The 20,967-nt window shown below is 41.9% G+C and overlaps 1 protein-coding gene and 2 long non-coding RNA genes across 5 annotated transcripts; 2 read left to right on the top strand and 1 right to left on the bottom strand.

The window, feature by feature from the left end:
• The first annotated feature begins 2,304 nt into the window (after nucleotides 1-2,304).
• mat2b (methionine adenosyltransferase 2 non-catalytic beta subunit methionine) lies at nucleotides 2,305-7,153 on the top strand. Of its 2 annotated transcripts, none has more exons than XM_076170510.1 (7): nucleotides 2,305-2,460; nucleotides 3,295-3,483; nucleotides 4,241-4,355; nucleotides 5,257-5,409; nucleotides 5,599-5,795; nucleotides 6,147-6,260; nucleotides 6,658-7,153. In XM_076170510.1, exons 1-7 carry the CDS (start codon nucleotides 2,431-2,433, stop codon nucleotides 6,829-6,831), a joined length of 972 nt encoding a protein of 323 aa, XP_076026625.1. In that variant the 5' UTR covers nucleotides 2,305-2,430; the 3' UTR covers nucleotides 6,832-7,153. The 2 variants fall into 2 exon arrangements, with proteins under 2 accessions (XP_076026625.1, XP_076026624.1); XM_076170509.1 differs by lacking the exon at nucleotides 2,305-2,460 and adding an exon at nucleotides 2,696-2,867.
• Nucleotides 7,154-14,349: 7,196 nt separating this feature from the next.
• LOC143016238 (uncharacterized) lies at nucleotides 14,350-18,048 on the top strand. Of its 2 annotated transcripts, XR_012965502.1 has the most exons (4): nucleotides 14,350-14,498; nucleotides 15,041-15,143; nucleotides 16,546-16,690; nucleotides 16,945-18,048. It is a non-coding gene; the product is annotated as an uncharacterized LOC143016238 (long non-coding RNA). The 2 variants fall into 2 exon arrangements; XR_012965501.1 differs by lacking the exon at nucleotides 16,945-18,048 and having other exon boundaries at nucleotides 16,546-16,777.
• LOC143016239 (uncharacterized) lies at nucleotides 17,512-18,679 on the bottom strand. The gene is made up of 3 exons (XR_012965503.1): nucleotides 18,440-18,679; nucleotides 17,907-18,022; nucleotides 17,512-17,649 (listed from the first exon to the last, which is right to left on the bottom strand). It is a non-coding gene; the product is annotated as an uncharacterized LOC143016239 (long non-coding RNA).
• Between the last annotated feature and the right edge of the window lie 2,288 nt (nucleotides 18,680-20,967).

Genomic DNA, 20,967 nt, shown 5'->3' with positions numbered 1-20,967 from the left:
GGTCCAAGTTTTTGATTCAAGGCAAGACCCCATCAATGATGAAAGTTAGAGGTTCCTGGATCAGATCATGGTTGTAGTTCACAGTTTAGATTTCAGGTCAGTAGTTTGAGATTCTGTAAGATTTTCAGCTTGCAGATCAGATGAAGACTGGGACCTTTTCAGTCCTCTGTCATCAAAACTTCTCTACCATTGGGCGATCACAGAGAGAGAGATGGAGAGAAGGAGAGAGTGCATGTGCAGAGACAGAGGGAAAGAACAGAGAGGGTGCAAGAGAGAACAGAGAGAGAGACAGGGAGCGAGAGAGAGAGAGAGAGAATTCAGCCGGCTGTTCTGTCAATCAGCTCCCAGAATAGAAACATATCTGCAACCTGCACTGTAACAACATTGCTGTCATACACAAATATACCCACTGTACTGTTTACACTGCACACAGTCTTCTATCTATCTATCTATCTATCTATCTATCTATCTATCTATCTATCTATCTATCTATCTATCTATCTATCTATCTATCTATCTATCTAACTATCTATCTATCTATCTATTTGTCTGTCTGTCTGTCTGTCTGTCTGTCTGTCTACCTTTAACCTCATATGCTCCTCTTGACTGGATCTTTCTGTAGCTGTGAATGAGACGTCTACAATTGTCAGCTGGTTGTTGGTTCCACTCTCGGAGATGGTTCTCCTGTTGGTGGAGCCCTGACCTGAGACTGACACAGAAGCTTTCTGACCCTGAACAGTATGTTAGGCTCCAGAATGACTCCATCTCATCGAGCCCTGCACAGATACTAGATGTACCTAAGTGACCCTGTAACCTCACTGAGCCTCCTGCTGTTTCACAGGAGGGATGCTTTTCTTCTCTGTGAGAAGCTTCATTTGTTTCCTCTGTGAACATGGAGCTGGCTGGTTGGTTCTTTTTATGATAGAATGCTGAGAATGAAGAGGTTTGTTGACTTTAATTCAGTTTGGAGGTGAAATGATCAGTTGGGCTCAGCTGAATGTGAGTGGTTTGAGAAACATCAATTATTAACTTAAACAAACATTCACAGTGACTGAGGCTGCAGTTCTGAGGTCCTTGAATGGAGGATTGTGGTTCTGTTTATGTTATATTTAGATCTGTTCTGTTAGCTGGAAGCTTTTATCACAGATAAAACGTACGTGTGTGTGTGTCCATCACATGATAGCACAGGGACACTCTCGGGTCTTTTAACCGCTGACGCTCTACCCACTTGGTACAGGAATGTGTGTATAGATAATGTGTGCACAAAGAAAAGGTGTGTGTGTGTGTGTGAGTATCCAGTGTGACCTCTGTATATCTATAACAGACAGGCATGATGGTGAAAACACACAGCAGCCTTTGGGACTAACAGCTCTTCTTTATTGTGTTTCTGAGCTCTTGCAAACATGTGTAAGAAGATAAAGTAAAAAAAGAATACACCAGCCCTCGAACACAAAGAGAACAGAGAAAACAGCCAAATAGAGATGAATTTTGAAAATAAATCTGCAAGTTTTTGAATCGAGACGTAATCAACAAAGTAGCTCCAGGTAAATGACCTCATCTATGATATTTTTGAAACAAGAATATTCAGTTCAGATAGTATTTGAAATAATATTCTTTGTGTCCTACTGATGATTGCACAGCTACATTTGTATGTAGCTGAAGCTAACATTTGCCTACCTATGTTGAACGCACTTATTGGAAGTCGCTTTGGATAAAAGCGTCTGCTAAATGATCGTTATGTAATGTAATGAAATGTATGATTCACAGTAAATCTGTAATCATCTTTGTTATTTTCCCATTTTCATATTCTATTGGATTTCTATTGGATTTGTGATTTGCCACCTGAACACTAAACTGTAAAATAAAAACAAAACCTTTGTAGGACAGGACAAGAAATTATGGCATGTGGAAAGAACCAAAATGTCAAAATATACATTGTGGCAAAGTACAATCATTCATCAAACTTTGCCTGCACAGGTTTGTAGATATAACGCTAACCCTAACCCTATGTAGTTATCGTTTTAACCCAATAATGAACCAAAAACGCTTTAATAATACTCAGGGAGGATCAAGTTATTTGGTGATATTAGGTCAGGTCATTCATACCAACAACAATAAAACTATATAACATGTCATAACTGTTTGTATTTCTTTTGTATTTCTGTACTTATGCTGCTGTGACGACCCAGTTTCTCATTCGTGATCCATAACGTGCTGTTCAATTCTATAAGAGTGTATTTGTATATGTGTGAACGCGCTCTTTATTTTGAAACACACTGGGCGGAAGTGTACAATTGATGTCAGCCGATATCTGTGCTGCACTTCCTGTACCGTTCCACGGGGTTGGTTTTGATTCTCCTGAGTTCTACTGGATTCTTCTGGGCTGTCCTTGGCTCCGCTGGTCCTGTTGTGAGCTGATCCCGAGGCAGAATGCCTGGTTTCGACTTTACAGACGCAGAGGTGAATTTTCACGGTGTTTCAATGCGTTAACGCAGTGTGTGCAGGCTAACTGCAGCGAAGCTTTATTTCAAGCTTTTATCCGAAGGATTACATTTAAATCCGGGGTGTTTTTAAAATACAACACAACTTCTATTTGCCATCATAAACAGTTTGGTCCCTGTAGTCTGTTAGCCCGTTAGTGAGCAGCTATCTCCTCCACGACAGTTGCACATTGTTTACGTCAAACAGCTGGCGTGTGTGCTCGCGAGATACTGCGGAAGCGGAAGCGTCCACTGCTCGAGTTGCGTCGTTTGTGGGAGAAAAGATCCATTAATCAGATTTTCAAAGCAAAGTGCTGCTCAGTCATGAGCTGCTCGTACGGGGACCTGAGGCTCAGCTTCATCCCGGGACAGGTGAAGCTGCTTCAGGTAAACCGGAAGCTGAGGGTTTGGACGGAAGCTAGCGGCTAACAACACACCGAAGCTAACAGGCTATGAAGGGTTAAAGTCTACAATTCATCAAATCAAAGAGAACAGAACTCAGATTTGACGGCCAGGTTTGATTGATGTGCTGAACATCTAAATATAATGACACATTAATCATGTCACTTATTTCTAGCCTACATTTTGTTTCTGTATCAAATTGGCTGAATTATGACAGATGATTGTTAATATCATTATAAGTTGGAACTTTACATTTTCCTCTTTTTATCCTACAGTCAGACACAAACATGATTTGATCATTCAGATATCTAGAAGCTTTATTGACGATAGTGACAATTGAAGTCAAAGTGGACTTCAGGTTAACAGTTGACCAGAATGACCGAATCCTGACAAGTGTGTTTGTGTGCGATAGGAGGAGGTGTGTACCCCCAGAGTTCTGGTTACCGGGGCAACTGGGCTCCTTGGTCGTGCTGTGTGCAAAGAGTTCCAGAAACACAACTGGTTGGTTCTTGGAACAGGATACAGGAGGGCGAGGCCCCGCCTACTTCGCTGTGACATCACCGATGAGGATGCTGTCAAAACCCTGATACAAGACCACAAGGTACGGGACGGCAAACTGGGTTAGCACAGGACCAAACATGGAGTGACAGTTATTTTTGTGAATCAGTGTCACAGCTTTGTTCAGTCTCGTGGGGACATAAGTAAGAAGTAAGGCCTTACAGTCGGCCGTGACATTGATGGGAAGCTGGACAGAGAGGCGTTGACATTTAGGGTTGGGGACTCATGCTGCAGTGTAGTGATGACAGGCTCTTTCACTGAACTCACTGCTCTGCTGTCACTGTAGACAATGAATGAAGAAAAATTCTCTTTGGTCACCCAGATGCTGTTTTTGTCTCTGAACTCCATTTGTCTCCGTCCACACTGCTGTTCTGTTAAAGTCTTCCTGTCTGCTGAAGTTGCATTGTGACAAACGTACTAACAGGTTTTCTGCTTTATGTGCCGTCTCCATACGGGCTCGTTCTTCATGCAGCAGGTTCATCTCTGCTCATTCAGTCCTGACTAATATCATCACAGTCAGGTTAGACCTCAGTAGCTCCACCTTACAGAAGGTCTATTGGTCATTCCAAAACAACTGTGCCCATCTGTGCCTCATATTTTGGAAGTTGAAAATGAAAACATGGTTTAGGAGATCAGACCACCCCTCTTCTCTGCCTCGGGGGGTTAGGCTGGCCCCCTGTTTGCCACCACTGCTGGACTCAGTTAGCATTTTCTGCATCATGGATTTAGTGTTAGAGTTAGGTTGAGTTGAAAGGTAAACATTTGAACATCTGCTTACTCTTTGTCTCTGTCTGCCTCAGCCTCATGTCATAGTTCACTGTGCAGCAGAGAGACGTCCAGACGTGGTAGAGAGACACACGGAGGCAGCTGTCAATCTGAATGTGCACGCCACAGGCACGCTCGCTAAGGAGGCAGGTGCGTCTGTTAGTCTGATTGGTTGGATATTGGCTAATTGTGTGCCTCTTGTCCACCAAAATGTTTATTTTAAGAAGCAGCAACAACAACAGAAGAAATAAGAAGTGCAACTGCATATTTTATGTGAAATGTATCCTTCAATTCAACTTTATTAATATAGCACCAAACCAAAACAAACGTTATCTGGTTTACTTTACATACAGAACATTTAAAGAAAACAACATTACCCCATGAGCAGCACACAAGCACAAACTGGCCTTTAACAGGGAGAAAGCTCAGGCAGAACCAGGCTGAGGGGGAGAGAGGGAGAGGGAGGGAGAGAAGGAGGCTCAGTGCATCATGGGAAATCCCCCAGCTTTATCAAAGAGGAAAGTTTTAAGCCTACTCTCAAACATAGAGAGGGTGTCTGCCCCTCGGAGCCAATCAGGAAGATGGTTCCACAAGAGAGGAGCCCAATAACTGAAGGCTCTGCCTCTCAGTCTACTTTAGGAGATACTAGGAGAGCTACATACTACATGGAGCCTGACCAATAAGAGCTTTGAAAGTGACTAGCAGTAGTTTAAATTCTATTCCGGAAGCCAGTGCAGCGAAGCTAAGATGGGAGAAATATGATGTGATGATAATGAGTCAAGCATCATGATGTGTCTCATTAGGGTTAGATCATGTGTATCTGAAGTGTTTGGGGCAGAGCACAATAACCTCAGTTTTGTTGCAGTTAAGTTGAACTCATCATGAACTTCTGCACCGCTGACAGGAGAAACGTTGTCCCATCAAAAAAAGAATGCTAAGTGCTGCTGATATGTGATCAAGTACATATCACATATCTGAGCAGTGTAAATGTCCACAACTCACTCTTCTTTGTTGTGCGTGTCTTTGTGTGTTTTATGTGTGTGTTGTGTAGCACTTTCCGGTGCCTTCTTCCTGTATATCAGCACTGACTATGTGTTTGATGGGAGAAATCCTCCGTATGGAGAGGACGACAGTCCAAACCCTTTGAACCTGTACGGGCGTAGCAAGCTGGAGGGAGAAAGAGAGGCGCTGAGGCATTGTCCAGGTACCTGTCAGTCCACACACCTGTCTGTCTGTCATCTGGACACTTTTTTTATTTAATAATGACGTGGGAGGTTTTGTGATGATCCAATTGGACCGTGGCAACAATCCACAAAATGTTTAAACGCTTGATCAGGAGTGTTTTTGTTTAATGTTTAATGACATCATTATCCACCGCTGTCTCTCTGTGCAGGTGCGGTTGTGCTGCGTGTGCCGGTGCTGTACGGAGAGGTGGAGTCGGTGTCGGAGAGTGCGGTGACGGTGCTGTGGATGAAGGTCCAGGAGGGGGAGACAGAGAGCTGCACTCTGGATCACTGCCTGCAGAGATTCCCCACCGACGCACGAGACGTTGCAGCTGTGTGCAGGAAGCTGGCAGAGAGAGGAAGACAGGTACCTGTCTGCCCTAGACAATAAGACATCTGTCTGTTGCTCTGTCTGCGAGAGGAGGACTTGGAGATGAAGACATGTACATGTATGTATGTCTGTCTGTCTGAAAGAGGAAGACGGGTATCTATGACGCTTCAGCCTCAGATGTGTTAAGGTCAAAGTGCAAGCTCTGGTCTGAGCGTTTTGGGATTCAGCTCGGGAAACATTTGGTTCCCCCCCAATGATTTACTGCCCACAGTCCTGTAGTGAATATGGAAGCAGAAGTATGAATTGGCCTCTGTTGTTTCACTGATGATCTTTATTTATTTACATTATGACCAAAGTCTGTCTGTGTATTACCTGTCTCACCTCCAGGACCCATCCATCCGAGGAGTTTTCCATTATTCTGCTAAGGAACAGATGACCAAATATGAAATGGCTGTGGCGATCGCTCAGGCCTTCAGCTTGCCCTCCACTCACCTCATACCTGTAAATAAACCTTTCTATATACATCACTCCTACTAAGTTATTATGTATACTTCATGTGTGTGTGCGTCTGTATACACACACACACACACACACACACACACGTATATACAAATACATACATGTGTGTACATGTGGAGAAGGATTCATGCTGCAGCAGCATCTTGAGCCAAACAAACCTCAAAGCTCTGCTACAGCCGACCGTCATGAACTCCAATTTACATCTAATTAGCATTTGTTTATAGAAATAATCCAAAATGGAAGCATATTCATTTGTAGTTTCAGACTCCACGGTTTACACTGTGTACTGAATGTGTGTATTGAAGCAGACGGCACATGGTAGCAAATAACTCCAAGAATGTAGAGTTTTTTGGAGTAAGATGTTTCTGTTGTCCTGCAGCTGACAGAGCAGCCTGCAGGCTCAGCCCTTCGTCCAAACAACAGTCAGCTCAACTGTTCTCGCCTGGAGCTGCTCGACCTGAGTGTGGAGCCTCGAGCGTTCACCTCGGCCATCACCGACTGTCTGTGGCCGTTCCTGCCCGACAAACGCTGGAGACAGACTGTGTTCCACTGACGTGCAGACAGACGGGTTACTCCTGAAATTCAGACAAGTTTAACTTCTTATTGAGGTTTAACATCTTATTGAGTGTAGATATTAGGGAATATTACAGTATTTCACTGTATGTGGTGGTGGAAGGATCCGCATGAACTGGATTGTGTGTTTGCTGTACAGCAGAGGGAAACATCTTGATTTAGACGAGTGATTAGGGTTAGTTTTTTTTCCATCCAATGTTGTTTTTTTCTTGATACAATTTCTCCATAAGATACTGTTTAGCAACCCCATAACGCTGAGTGACGTCAGACTGTGTATAATAAACTGCGGTACGAGGAAGGTGTCATTTTGTTTGTTGTGTGTCTGTACTATCAAAGTCTCTCAGGGCTTCATTAACCTCATCTGTCCAACTCACTGTCTTGAATAGACCTTTGAGGCAAGATTACCCTAACCCTATTTTTAGTGGCAATATAGTGCAGTTATCACCGTCTCATAGGAAGAAGGGTTCTAATGCGATGTGGACCCAGGTCCTCCGAGTGTAGCTTGTATTTTCTCTCCATTCCTGCTTGTTTCCTCCAGATTCCCTCGACTACATCCACTTGGTATAGCTCAACCTCCCGCAATAGGATGGCTTGACCACCATGTTTGTTTATCCATACCACGGTTTCCACTACAAATGTTAATATTGGCCAGAGAGCTCTCTTACTAGACGGAGTGCAAGGACCCCTGACTTTAAATGAAACGATTTTCTGCTTTCACTCCAGCAACTAAGCACTTAAACTCATCCCATTGTGTAGTTTAGTCTTTATCAGCTTCAAATGACCGCTATGTTCATGAAATGAAATGTAACAATAAGATTAAAAATGAGCACTTGTAAGTCTTGAGCTGTTGAATGAAACAAAGTGACACTGATAAACATCCTAGTTTAACTGAGTCAACCTGTGAAATCCACATAGATATGAAGTAAGGTTGCGTGATCTGAAGAGTTTAGTCAGACGTGTCCATTTGCTAAGCGGCCCATATGAATATTGTAATAATAATCCTATTTGACATTGTAATTGTCCTCTGGACAGAAAAGCTACATATTAAGCTGCAGGGATGTATAAAAGAATGACTGCTGTATTTGAAAAGTGGGTAAATTGAGTGGGTTAGAGTTAGGGTTTGTCTGCGTGATGCCATGTAAACCAGCGGCCCCCAACCACCGGTACCGGTCCGTGGGTCAATTGAGCCAAAGTAAATATTTCTTTCTTCCGAGTCTGAGTTTTGAAAAAACGACCGGAACCATCCATCTGTGCGTCTGTGTCTCCTGACACATGACAAGACGGTCGTCTCAGTGACGTGATACTTTCCATCCAAAATGAAACCCACAAGAAGATTGCAAATGACGGTGGCCTTAAGTTATTTTCAGACTCTGCCGTGTGTGTATTAAGATAAGATAAGATGAAATTTTCTTATCCCGAGGGAAATTACTGTGCAACAGTCACAGTACAGCAGGAAAAAAACAAGACCCAGAAATCAGAAATCAGAAATCACCCCAACTAGTGCAATAATGAAAAAGTGCAAGAATGCAAGTAGATAATAAGTACAAGATAAGTACAAACAATAAGGGGGGTTCGAAGTACATACAATGGGGGGAACAGTACATGACAAAATAAGTACATAAGGAAGTGCAAGTGCAATGTGCATCTGACTGAGGTATGAGTAATGAGAAAAAAGCTAAAAGGCTAGAAAGAGTAAGAGCACGAACTGTTGCTGGCTGCCGCTCGAACAGCGCCTTCTAGGCTAGTTTGTTGGTGTTTTGCATTGACACCGGAGTGTCACAGCTCGTCTGCTCCATCCGTCATGTTACTGCACATATGTGAGTGATTGAGTGTTTGGAATGTGTTTATCCTCTCCCGTGCAGCACGGCGGCAGTACCTCCATTCACAAAGAACACGACTTGCAACTGTTCAACTAGATAAGAGCCAGATTGCGTCATTTTTTAATTCTTTATGGAATGATGTTTGCCATTTGCATTTTTGTTTGTCAGTTGATGTGGAGCTTGTGATGTTGAGCACTGAGTGTTTGATTGCAGTGATTTGTGATGAATGAGTGTATGTTTGGTCATTGAAATTGCGCTGTTTGCCTATCTTCCCTTGATTTAGTCTCAAGGAATGAATATATACTAAAGTGATGTAAATAATAAATGGTATTAAATCCAGCATAAATGTGTGCTGAGTTGTCTTTCTTAATTAGTGTAGGTCAGATGCGTTGTGTGTATCCTTTATCATACAGAATGTGTAGTGCGTTTGGTGAGTTGTTTGCAAAATGCGGTCCATAATGAATGTGATTGTCAGTGTTGTTTCCATTGTATTCCACATGTTGCATATAACCTATGGTGAAGTATTGTAGATGAAGTCCCCTGTAAATGTTATTTGTGTGATGTTTGACACGTTTGTGTTTAGGGTTAGTTAGTATGTTGTTTTTCCCTGTGGGCACGTTTGCATTGTGTTGATGTCCATTTAAATATGCCATTTATTTGGCAGGGAGGCAGGGGGCAGTAGCTCAGTGGGTAGTGCTTCCGCTTGGGAACCGGAGGGTCGCCGGTTCGAGCCCCTGCCGAGGTGCCCCTGAGCAAGGCACCGAACCCTCAATTGCTCCCCCCTCTGCGAAGGGTGGTAATGTAATGTAAGTCGCTTTGGATAAAAGCGTCTGCCAAATGATCGTAATGTAATGTAATTTGGTTGAGACTGTGCCTGTGAATGAAGTAGTTATTTCCATGGGCATGCAGGAGCTGAATAGTGATTGTTTGTAATGTAATGTTTTTGTCAGTTGTGGTGAATTGTGTGGTGTCGTAGTTGTCATGCTATTGTGTAATGTTTTGTGAAGTACCCTTTTATGTCCACAGGGGGTCAGTATTTGTTTCCTTATGGGTTCCTTCAAAATGGATGAAGTCCAATAGTTTTTGTATGTGAATGTTTGAATGTACTTTTGGATAAAGATATTAAACAGAAAGAATTGTAATGGATGTAATTTAGTGAAATAGTTGTTGTAGTGTAAATGTGTTACATGAGCATGCAGAATGTGTAATGGTGCAGGCTGCTTAAGTTTGTTTGTATGCCCTCTGAATGTAATTTCCTGAGCCATACGGGCAAAAGAATCCTTGTTCATCCTTTGTATGAGTTGATGGTTAACCCTGTGCAGGTTCCATAAGCGGTGTTGAGTGCATGATCAGGCTGTTTGTTCAGTGAGTATGAATGTTGAGTGTTAGTGTTGATGTGTGTGTGTGTGTTAAACATGAGATGTAAGTGCAACACGTGTATGTATATAAAGATATATCTGATACTCTAAGTGTGTTGTCTTTGTGCTCTTCCATCCAAATGTGTATTGTGTATACTCTTTCCTTTGTGTGTATTGTTGCATATTGGCTGCAGCTCTGCATGTTTTTCCCCTCTGAGAGGTAATTTGAGTGATCCTTGTCACTCACCCTTGTCACCCTAACCCTGTCCTGATGTCGACATGATTAGTAAGAGTTGTTGACATGGCTGATTGTCCACCCAAAGCAGCTGAAGAAGCCTCTTTTGTGTGAAGATTTGTAAAAGTGTTGCTATCCAACACTCCCATTTAGCATGCAAAACATGTGAAATTGCTCAACATGAGCTTGTTGTTTTGTGTCAAGCTCACAGTAATACATTGACAGGATATTAATCTTCACAAAAAAACAAACAAACAATGTTACCACTCATTTGAGTATTTTATTGAAACTGCACCTTTTATATTTGCCATTTGTGTCTGGCCAGCATTTTTCTTCCCGTCAGTCATTGTGTTGTGACGTTGGTGAGATGATTGGTGAAAAAAACAAGCATGTCACTATCAGCTTTTCCACTCCACATTCAAGCAATACCTTTATGGATAAAGTAATTTTTGTCAAATGATCATTTGTAGCCTTCATAAATGTTTGTGTTTATTTGTTGAGCTTGTATTGAAATGATGTATGAAAGTTACTGTTAGGGCTGCGGCAGCTAAAGAGTATGAGTTCTCCCCAATCCCCACCCTAAACTGAAATTTAAGTTGAGTGATGTTGTAAAAAGTCCAGCTGGCCATGATATTGTGGTGCATAACCCCTCCATTCCAGAACTGCGTAAACGCGGGGAGGTAAAAACCCCCTCCCCGCGGTTCCCCCCCGAGACTGTTGGGGGGGATGGAACTGGCCGTCCTCGGGCACTGCAGGGGTACCCCTGGCTTGGCCTTTGGACAGCCTCATCCCACCCTCCTCAACACAACGTGCCATCAGGGAAGAGCAGTTTGACGTTCTCAATTTGAGGCTAAAAGCCTTGGCTGAAGTCCCATCTGTGTGGTTGTGAGGCAGCAGATGAAGTCAACCAGCTGCAATGCAGTTAGCTGAAAGAGTAAAGCTGCCCTCTTCCAACCAGAAGGTTGCAGGTTCAAACCTTGTCTCAGGGTTAGGTAAGGTAAAAGAAGTGCTTTTGCGTGTACCAGACACTTGTGAACTGGCACACGTGTCCAGTACAGAACTTTTTCGATACTCTACTCTTCATGATTACCATAAATTTGAAGTCATTTCATTGAATTATGGGTCTTTTATCGAATTTTATAACAGGGTTAGAGTTAGGGTTAGGGTTAGGGTTAGCTAACCTAACCCTAACCCTCACCCTAACTCTTAAACGATTGGTCTGCCTGGAGGTATACGGTGAGGTAAGCTCCATTTAGCCGGGTCTTTGTGGATCTTTGGTAACAAATAGAACCGTCTGGGTCTCGGTTCTGAGTCGCCGATGAGATAAGCTCTTTGCTTGGCGTTGATAAATTACTTTTCATAAAGTTTTGGGATAATTTTGATCATCAGAGGGATGGTTTCTATGTAGATGGGGTTATTTAATTTTAGATAATAATTTTTATCATTCAGTTGTCTATAGCCCTCCCACAAATATTGCTGTCCATCAAGAATAACAACCACACTGCCCTTATCTGCAGGTTTGAGAACTATCTGTCTGTTATTCTGGAGCTCCAATAAGGCCTCTCTTTCTCCCTCAGTGATGTTAGGGGATTCAGAGCGTGAGACAAAATGTCTGCTAAAGGCCTTGGTGTCCTTCTCCATCAGTGACACCACATCCGGGGACAGTGCCGCCTTGGGGGGTGTCCAGCTGGATTTTTTAATAAATGGGAGGGGAGGAGAGGTTTTATCATTTTTAAAATAGGAGGTAAGTTTTATTCTCCTATGATAATTTTCTAGATCCCATCTACCTTGTAACTTTTGTTTTTTGTTATCCAATTTCAGAACTGGGATGAATGTGAGGCCTTTGCTCAGTAGGCTAAGCTGATCAGAGGTAAGTACTATGTCCTCACTCAGATTCATCACATTTCTTATCCCCTCCTGTGTAGGCAGGCTTGTGGGGATGTCTAATTTAAACAGCTGCACCAGTGCTTCAGCATTTCTGTTGCTGTTTCCTTGGTCCAGTGTATTTTGTCCTTGATCTCTGTGTCAAATTTGGATCTAGGTAATGCAGGTAAGTATTTCAGATTTTTGATTATGTGTGTGTTTAAGTGAGTTAACTGTTCCTTTTCTCTAGCAGGGAGTGCCGCAGAGAAGTTGATCTCTGGGACCCAGATCTCTGCGTTGGGAAATTTGCTTTTTGTAGCTCTCAGAGCTGCCTGCATTTCTTTGATTGGCGTTATAGCCGTCGCTTGTGAGCGATGATTTATACCAAATGATAAGATCACCTTGGTTACTGTCGGTGAGACTGTTGCCTTAGAGACAATGCTTTCCGCATGCCTGAATGTAGCGCCTGGATAGGCATCTATTTGGAGGTTGTCATTTTTGAAAGAGGATATCCTGGCTAAGTTGGAATCACCTATGAGAAGCCACTTTCTACTTACCGACAGGGCCCAGTCTGCGGTCTTCCTATTTGTTTTGATGTGGCGTGTGGGTTTCCGTGCGGTCACATCCTCAGCAGGCTCAGCGGTTGTCTCACGGGCAAGAGTCTCATCCAGAAGAGACTGTGTGGTTCTCACCAGACTCTTTTTTCTGGTGGTTCTCTTCTCTGGAGTGACCAAGGTAGGTGTAATTTCCTCTCTGGTTGGAGAGGAAGAGGGGGTGGGGGTGGGGGTCACGACATCCTCTTCGTCTCCCCTTAATGGGAGACCTGTCGTCTCCTCCATATCCTCAGCCTGGGTTTCCGGCACCTGAAGGTCTGGGGTCTGAGTAGGGGTGAGAGGGGAAGGGGAGATGGGAGACGACAGCTTCATCCACCGCAAACTTAGACACGCATTCACACACTCACAATCCACCCACCCCCCTCTCCGGCAATATAAACTCGTCTCGGCGTTCCGGAGAAACAAGAACCTAAAAGACCTACTTGTTTCTTCGGAACTCCGGGCGGCCCCTGAAACAGCGGCTCCTCCCCAAACAAGTGGATTCAGGAGGGTCGATCACGTGTTGGGGGGAGGAGTGTGTTTTATACTGGATCCTTTTAAAATCACAACCAAAAACATCGTTTACTGCATTGAATGCAAACATTGTTTTAAAAGATATGTGGGGGAAACAAAGAATGCACTTTTTATCAGAATAAAGCAACATAAGAACAACATTTTACACAATAATAAAGACACTCCCCTAGTGCACCACTTTTATACTCACAGCATACAGTTTTTAACTTTCTTTGGCCTGGAGAGCAGCATCCTGTGGAACGAGGGCACACGCAAAAGAAGAGAGAGAGTGTGGATCAGGAGGCTGAGAACAAAGATGCCAGCCGGTTTTAACGTCATTTAATTATTTATATTTTATTTACGTTATTTATATTTTAGCCGGTTTTAACCTTATTTAAGTATTTATACATTCTTTTACGTTGGGTTTTAGTCGTTTACGATGTTTAATGTTCTTTTTCCCTCCTCTCAATCTCCTTTTATTCCACAGTTTTATTCCATCTTTTAGATGCTGCTCTCCAGTGCTATTGGTTTTATTTCTTTGTTGTTTTACTCCCTCTGACATGACCTTCCTGATCCACAGATGGAGCCAGCTTTTATCCACCTGTTTTTAGTCACTTTTAACAGCCAAATAACAGTGACATCATCTTTCCAGATGCCTAGATTCAGCAACCTCTTAAGGCATTTTATAAGTACCGTGGACAGCTCCTGCCGCCGTGGCCCAGTGGATCTAAGTCACTGGCCGACCGCGCACGTGACCGCAATGACGGGGGCCCCCCGGAAGAAAAGGGAGGGAGCTCGGGTTCATTTTATGTTCTTTTACTATTCTGTTTTTCATTTTATCGGGCGTGAAATGGTGTCTCTCAATTGTTTTTCCATATTTATTTATTTTTTTAAACATCTTACATATTTATTATTTCTGTAACCCTGAGGTACGGTGGCCGAGAACCGCCACCGCTGCAAATAAAAGAAGCGCTGCAAAAATAAAAAGCTGGTGCAAAAATAAAAAAGGCGATGCAAATAAAAGAAAGTCTGCAAAAAAGAAACGCTACTGCAAATAAAAGAAAGTCTGCAAAAATAAAAAAGTCGGTGCAAAAATAAAAACGGTGATGCAAATAAAAAAGCCACAACGGAAGTGGGTTACCGGGGACTGTTTTTGCCGATGCACCTGTGTGAGTAGAAGACGACGCCGACGCACCTGTGTGAGGAGAAGAAGACGGCGACGACGACGACGAGAAGAAACTACGAGTAGGAAAACGAACTAGAAAGTAAGTGAACATGATAGTGTTTAATGTCGCTACGTGTACTTTTTAATGTGTTATTTGGTTAGGCCAGGTAACCCCAGGTTTGAAGGTGAACTGGAGAATGCCGGTGTATTGTTAGCTTCGGCTAACACGGGGAGACCACTAACCAGATGTCAGTTTGACATCATAGCTGGAGTTTGAGTTATTGGATGACATCGTTTTGTTAGCGTGATGCCATCACACTCATTTATTTAAGTAGCTTCAGATTCAAACAGCTTCAGCAGCATTGGAGACACACTTTCTGGACCAACATCTGACTGTGACTCTGTGAGTGAGCTCGTTTTGTGGTGACTATCTACAGTGAAGACAGCTTATTACTGTCGTTGTTGTTGTTTGTATCATTAATAATCATGCTAACAATAATCTAAGGCGTGGGTAACAGAAGTTATGTGGATGAATGTGAAGTTTAAGCTGTGTGGGGTGGCCAGGGACCTTTGAGAAAGAACCATGACCATAATGTCAGATTGAATCCTAAACTTGACTGTTTTTGCTTTGTCATTTACCAGGTCATGTTTTGTCCATTCTGTGGGGTGAACCTTCCATCCGTCCTGGTATATTGTGGCTCATGCTGTAGAAATGTCAGGTTCCTAAGGAGTCTTCAAGATGAAGGTACATTTCTTTCTGACAGTTAATGAGGTTCTTAAACATGATGGATTGCTATGCTTTTTCAGAGAATATACTGTCTGTTAGTCATGAATATACCACTTCATATGGTGAAATCCATAACAGAGGCATGTGGAATACAATGAATTTGAAGACATGAAAAATTAAGAAAGTTTCTTAGTCTAGTAGGCTACTGATCCCTGTAAAAAAATCCTATGCAACAATTTTGAGTGTTTTGCACTATGCTACTTTTATATAAAGACATTTTCAATTAATTAACTTTAACGAGTGCATTGAATAGCTTGATTCCTCAATAACTAATCACTAACTACCATGTCACCCACACATGATAATCTTAACAATCTCATTTATTCACCTCTGTAAAAATTGAAAATGTTCATTATGCAGTTCATCATTTAGCCTCTAATATAGTGTCCTCCGTCCTACCCCTCAGGTCCTGAAGCTAGTACTCCAGTGGATGAACTTATCCAAAAATATTTCACAGAGGGCCATAGTTATGAAATAATAGTGGACTTACTGAAAACCAAACACAACACATCAGTCAGTTTTCGCAATCTACAAAAAAGACTAAAACATGCAAGCCTGACCAGAAGGATCAACTACACTCCAATTGCTACTGTGCAGGCAGCTATTTCCGAGGAGCTAAAGGGATCAGGCCAGCTTTTAGGGTATAGAGCGATGTTGCAGATTCTGAAACGGAAACACTCTCTTGTCGTCAGACAAGACGATGCACCTAATGGCAGAGCTGGATCCATGTGGAACAGAGAATCGCTGCAGACGTAGATTTGTTCGAAGGGCATATCATTCAATGGGACCAAACGAAACCTGGCACGTTGATGGGTATAATAAATTAAAACCTTTTGGAATTGGCATAAGTGGCTGCATTGATGGCTTCTCCAGAAAAATTATGTGGCTGAATTGTGGAAAGACGAACAACGACCCTTCAGTAATTGCTCAAAACTACATCAACTGTGTAGTTGAGCATGGAGTTTTTCCAAAGCGGCTCCGCACAGATTGCGGCACTGAAAATGGAATAATGGCCGCCATTCAATGTACCATGAGATCAGAGCATGCAGACGAGTTTGCAGGAGCTTAAAGCCACATGTATGGCACTTCAACATCCAACCAGCGGATTGAAAGCTGGTTCCGGAAACAAAGGTTTCTGTCACTTTTAATTCATTTATGTTTTACTTGACCCTGGATTATTGTATTTGCTGTATGCATTTATATTATTTCTCAGTTTAATGTATATTGCTGTGCTTTTTAAAGGAAAGGGTATATTGTAGTGAAATCTCCAAAAGGCATGAGTCAGTAGTAAGTGGACTTGTACATTAATCTAAACCTCTTGAAGAACGATGACCTGGATGAATTTGTGTTTTCTATCTAGGAGCCAATTTTGGATGGATCTGTTCAGTGACTTGAGGGAGAGGCATCTCTTCAATGGCAGCCCTGCAAACACAAAGTTCACCTCCTGGAGTCACCTTATTTATTATTAATTACGTAAAAACTGAAATAATGTGGTGCTCTAAAATGTGGGTACTTAACTGCACTTGAAAATATTTTGTAACATTTTGATTATAAAATTTAAGATTCACAATAAAGTTTTCCCTCATGTGCAATGCTTTCTCTAATATTTGATACTTAGTTTAACCTAAGATCATTGCTTGTCTTTGGGTCTCTGCATCCTTGTCCTGTAAGAAACTCTGGAGATAATTGTAATGACCATGAAAGTGAAACTTAATTGATGTGTTGCTCAGTGTGAACACTTTCCTGTACTTGCTCCTAGCAATTGTGGTTTCCCAGCATCTGCCCAAACCCTGAACCACATCACCAGCATCATGCCAGTGCCAGCAACTCCTGCTGGGGATGAGCATGAAACTCTTTTTGGAGAACTGCAACGACAGAGTGGTGTAAGAGCTCCTTTGCAGTGGGAATCAGCTGTAGAGAACTACATCACCCTGAAAAACATGGCTGGTCTGTAAAAATTTTAGGGACATATTTGTGTTGTGACAACACCAAAACAAACTTCTTTTTATGTGTTGTATTTGCTGCTGCTGTATATTGCTGCTGTCATTTTCTTCTCTCCCCTGTCATTTGGCAGAGGCTTTTGTCCAAAGCAACGTACAAATGTCTGTAATAAAGTTGTCTATGCCTGAAAAAATCTTAAAAAAAAAAAAAAAGAACAGTCTGTAGTTTTTTTATTTATTTTTTATTTAAAGAAACAAGCTGAAGCTGCAAGCACATTCCTGATATCAAATACAATAAAAATGTGCGGTCTTGACAACAGTCTAAAAATGAAATGTTTAATATAATGTACACAAACATGGATCTCTAGGTCAGAGCGTGACACATTCTTTTAAGTAGTTTAAGCCTTGATTGTGTGACAATATTTTCAGACAAGGCTAAGTGTGAACGATAGACTATGTTTCGGAGCTACAATTACCAGAGCTGCTGAATCAGTGCTTGACTCTCCATCTGCAGGTTCCCATATCTGGAAGTAAAAAACAATATATCAGTGAGCACTTCAAATTTGATTGACAGAACTAGAGCTGAACAAATTTGAACATAAATATTGAAGTTTGTAAAATATGTGTAGGCCAGGACACTGCAACATTTACTGTAATTTAAAATGCTATTTTGGCACGTTTCATCAGAAACATGGCTTCTATGTAAAATCTAGAAACATTTTCATTTTCAGACAGAACTTACAATATAATCAATGTAAGACACAACAAATGTGGCACTCACCAATGTATCAGCTGCACTGAATTCTGCAGAGCTTGGACTCATGATGATCACCTCTGAATCCGACAAAGTAGTTTCGGAGGCTGCTGGTGTCCACAAAAAGGACAATTCATTATGATCTGCAAAAAACAAACAAAAAAAACAAGTATCATTAGGTTGCTTTGGACTTAAATTGCATGAACATTTTAGCCGTCAGTTCAATACCTCAATCTGACATTATGGTCATGGTATTTTCACAAAAGTCCCTGGCCACCTCACACAGCTTAAACTTCACATTCATCCAAATAACTATTGTTACCCACGCCTTAGATTATTGTTAGCATGACTATTAATGATACAAGCAACAACAACAACGATAGTAATAAGCTGTAGCCGTCAGTTGCTTCCACTCTCGTTAGTGGTCTCCCCGTGTTAGCCGAAGCTAACAATACACCGGCATTCTCCAGTTCAACTTCAAACCTGGGGTTACCTGGCCTAACCAAATAACACATTAAAAAGTACACGTAGCGACATTAAACACTATCATGTTCACTTACTTTCTAGTTCGTTTTCCTATTCGTAGTTTCTTCTCGTCGTCGTCGCCGTCTTCTTCTCCTCACACAGGTGCGTCGGCGTCGTCTTCTACTCACACAGGTGCATCGGCAAAAACAGTCCCCGGTAACCCTCTTCCGTTGTGGCTTTTTTATTTGCATCACCGTTTTTATTTTTGCACCGACTTTTTTATTTTTGCAGACTTTCTTTTATTTGCAGTAGCGTTTCTTTTTTGCAGACTTTCTTTTATTTGCATCGCCTTTTTTATTTTTGCACCAGCTTTTTATTTTTGCACACCAGCTTTTTTATTTTTGCAGCGCTTCTTTTATTTGCAGCGGTGGCGGTTCTCGGCCACCGTACTGAGGAGACACAGAACACCTTAAATCACCCCCTCCTCTTTTAAGACAATAATAATGGCACCTTATTTATGTATGTATAATTTATTAGCATGTTTTATTACTCCTTATTTATTCACTTATTTATTTATCAATTAATCTTATTTTATTCATATCCTTATTTATTCTTATGGGGAGGGTTTTAGGACTTTTTTCTGTTGAAACAGTGGGAGGGGAGGGGGAACACGACTCACGACGGCGGGGAGGGATGGTGGCACCTTTCAGCCTCCAGGCAGCACTTATTTCACCTGTCTGTGTTTTTATACTCCTTATATTTAACCGTTTCTTTATAATATTGATTTCTTATATTTTACCATCATGTATTTTAATATGTGTTTTATTTAATTTTCTTACTGCATGAAGCACTTTATTGCACAGACAGGACAGCACTTTTGCTTGGAGACAGGGTCCACCACCCACTCAGCCTCAGGTTCGGACTACTCCGACTTTTACCGCCGATTTTAACTAATTTATCCTAACTCTCTTATCATTTTACAATTGCATGTGTTTATGTTATTATCTCTTTTATATTTATTAATTACCTCTATATATATATGTGTGTGTGTGTGTATATACTTCTAACTATGTTATTTATTTATTTTTTATTATCTTACCATCATTATTTATTTTACTTGTATATACATAAGTATTTATTTATGCCATTCATTATTATACTTTTACCTGTCACTTTGGTTTGAACCCGGGCTCTCATTAGGAAGGGAGCGGTACTTTTACAGAATCTAGCTCTATTTTAGTAGACAACCGTGTGCCAGTGCTACACAAACGTTTTGCACGTACAACAGCAATCACATCACCATACCTAACCCTAACTCTAACCCTAACCCTAACTCTAACCCTAACCCTAACCCTAACTCTAACCCTAACCCTAACTCTAACCCTGACCCTAACCCTAACTCTAACCCTAACTCTAACCCTAACTCTAACCCTAACCCTAACCCTAACCCCTTGAACCCGGGCTCTCACTAGGAAGGGAGCGGTACTTTTACAGAATCTAGCTCTATTATAGTAGACAACCGTGTGCCAGTGCTACACAAACGTTTTGCACGTACAACAGCAATCACATCACCATACCTAACCCTAACCCTAACCCTAACTCTAACCCTAACCCTAACTCTAACCCTAACCCTAACTCTAACCCTAACCCTAACCCTTTGAACCCGGGCTCTCACTAGGAAGGGAGCGGTACTTTTACAGAATCTAGCTCTATTTTAGTAGACAACCGTGTGCCAGTGCTACACAAACGTTTTGCACGTACAACAGCAATCACATCACCATACCTAACCCTAACTCTAACCCTAACCCTAACTCTAATCCTAACCCTAACCCTAACTCTAACCCTAACCCTAACTCTAACCCTAACCCTAACCCTAACCCTTTGAACCCGGGCTCTCACTAGGAAGGGAGCGGTACTTTTACAGAAGGGTTAGGGTTAGGGTTAGGGTTAGGGTTTAGGGTTAGGGTTAGGGTTAGGGTTGGGTTAGGGTGGGGTTCACAGTGAGACCAAAGTCCCACTGTGAACCAGAACACTGGCCATCTGTGTCACAGGTCCCAATCATCATCTTACCTCCCATTAAGGCCGCTGGGCCACATTGTGTTGAGTTGGATGATCCAGAGTCTCTCCTGGCGTCTTCTCTGTTGCGTGGACCAGTTTGGGTTTTGCTGCAACACAGAAACACAGGCAGAACTCCAACCATGCGACCGCAGGTGGAGGGTTAATGGATTCTCTGTATCATTTTTGCTCTGGGCATTGTATTTGTGCCTCCAGAGTCTAGTGAAGAGGGGGTTGCCCGTCTCTCCCACATATTGTAAGTGACACTGCTTACAGGTGAGCAAATACACACAGTTTTTTGATTTTAGGCTGCCATATGGGCATGTTTTATATATTTGTTGTGTGTGTTTGCTCTTAATAAAGGTCAAATATTTGTACATTTGATCTTTTTTGTTTATTTTATCCTGTAATGGTTTAACCGTGGCTCTTATTAATAAATTTTCCAGGCTTGGGTTTTTTCTAAAGGCTGCTATTACTCTGTGTGATTGAAGGGCTTGTTTTTCGGTTATTATCTTAAGAAAATTCTTTTTGACCAACCTGACCATCTTAACTGAAGCTGTGGAGTATG

The sequence above is a fragment of the Genypterus blacodes genome, unplaced genomic scaffold (assembly GCF_046128005.1).
Source record: "Genypterus blacodes isolate CSIRO-AG114 ecotype Tasmania unplaced genomic scaffold, CSIRO-AGI_Gbla_v1 ptg000221l_1, whole genome shotgun sequence".
In the NCBI taxonomy this organism is placed as follows: Eukaryota; Metazoa; Chordata; class Actinopteri; order Ophidiiformes; family Ophidiidae; genus Genypterus; species Genypterus blacodes.
The sequence above is the reverse complement of the archived record's forward strand: the minus strand, read 5'-3'. Positions and strand labels throughout refer to the sequence as shown.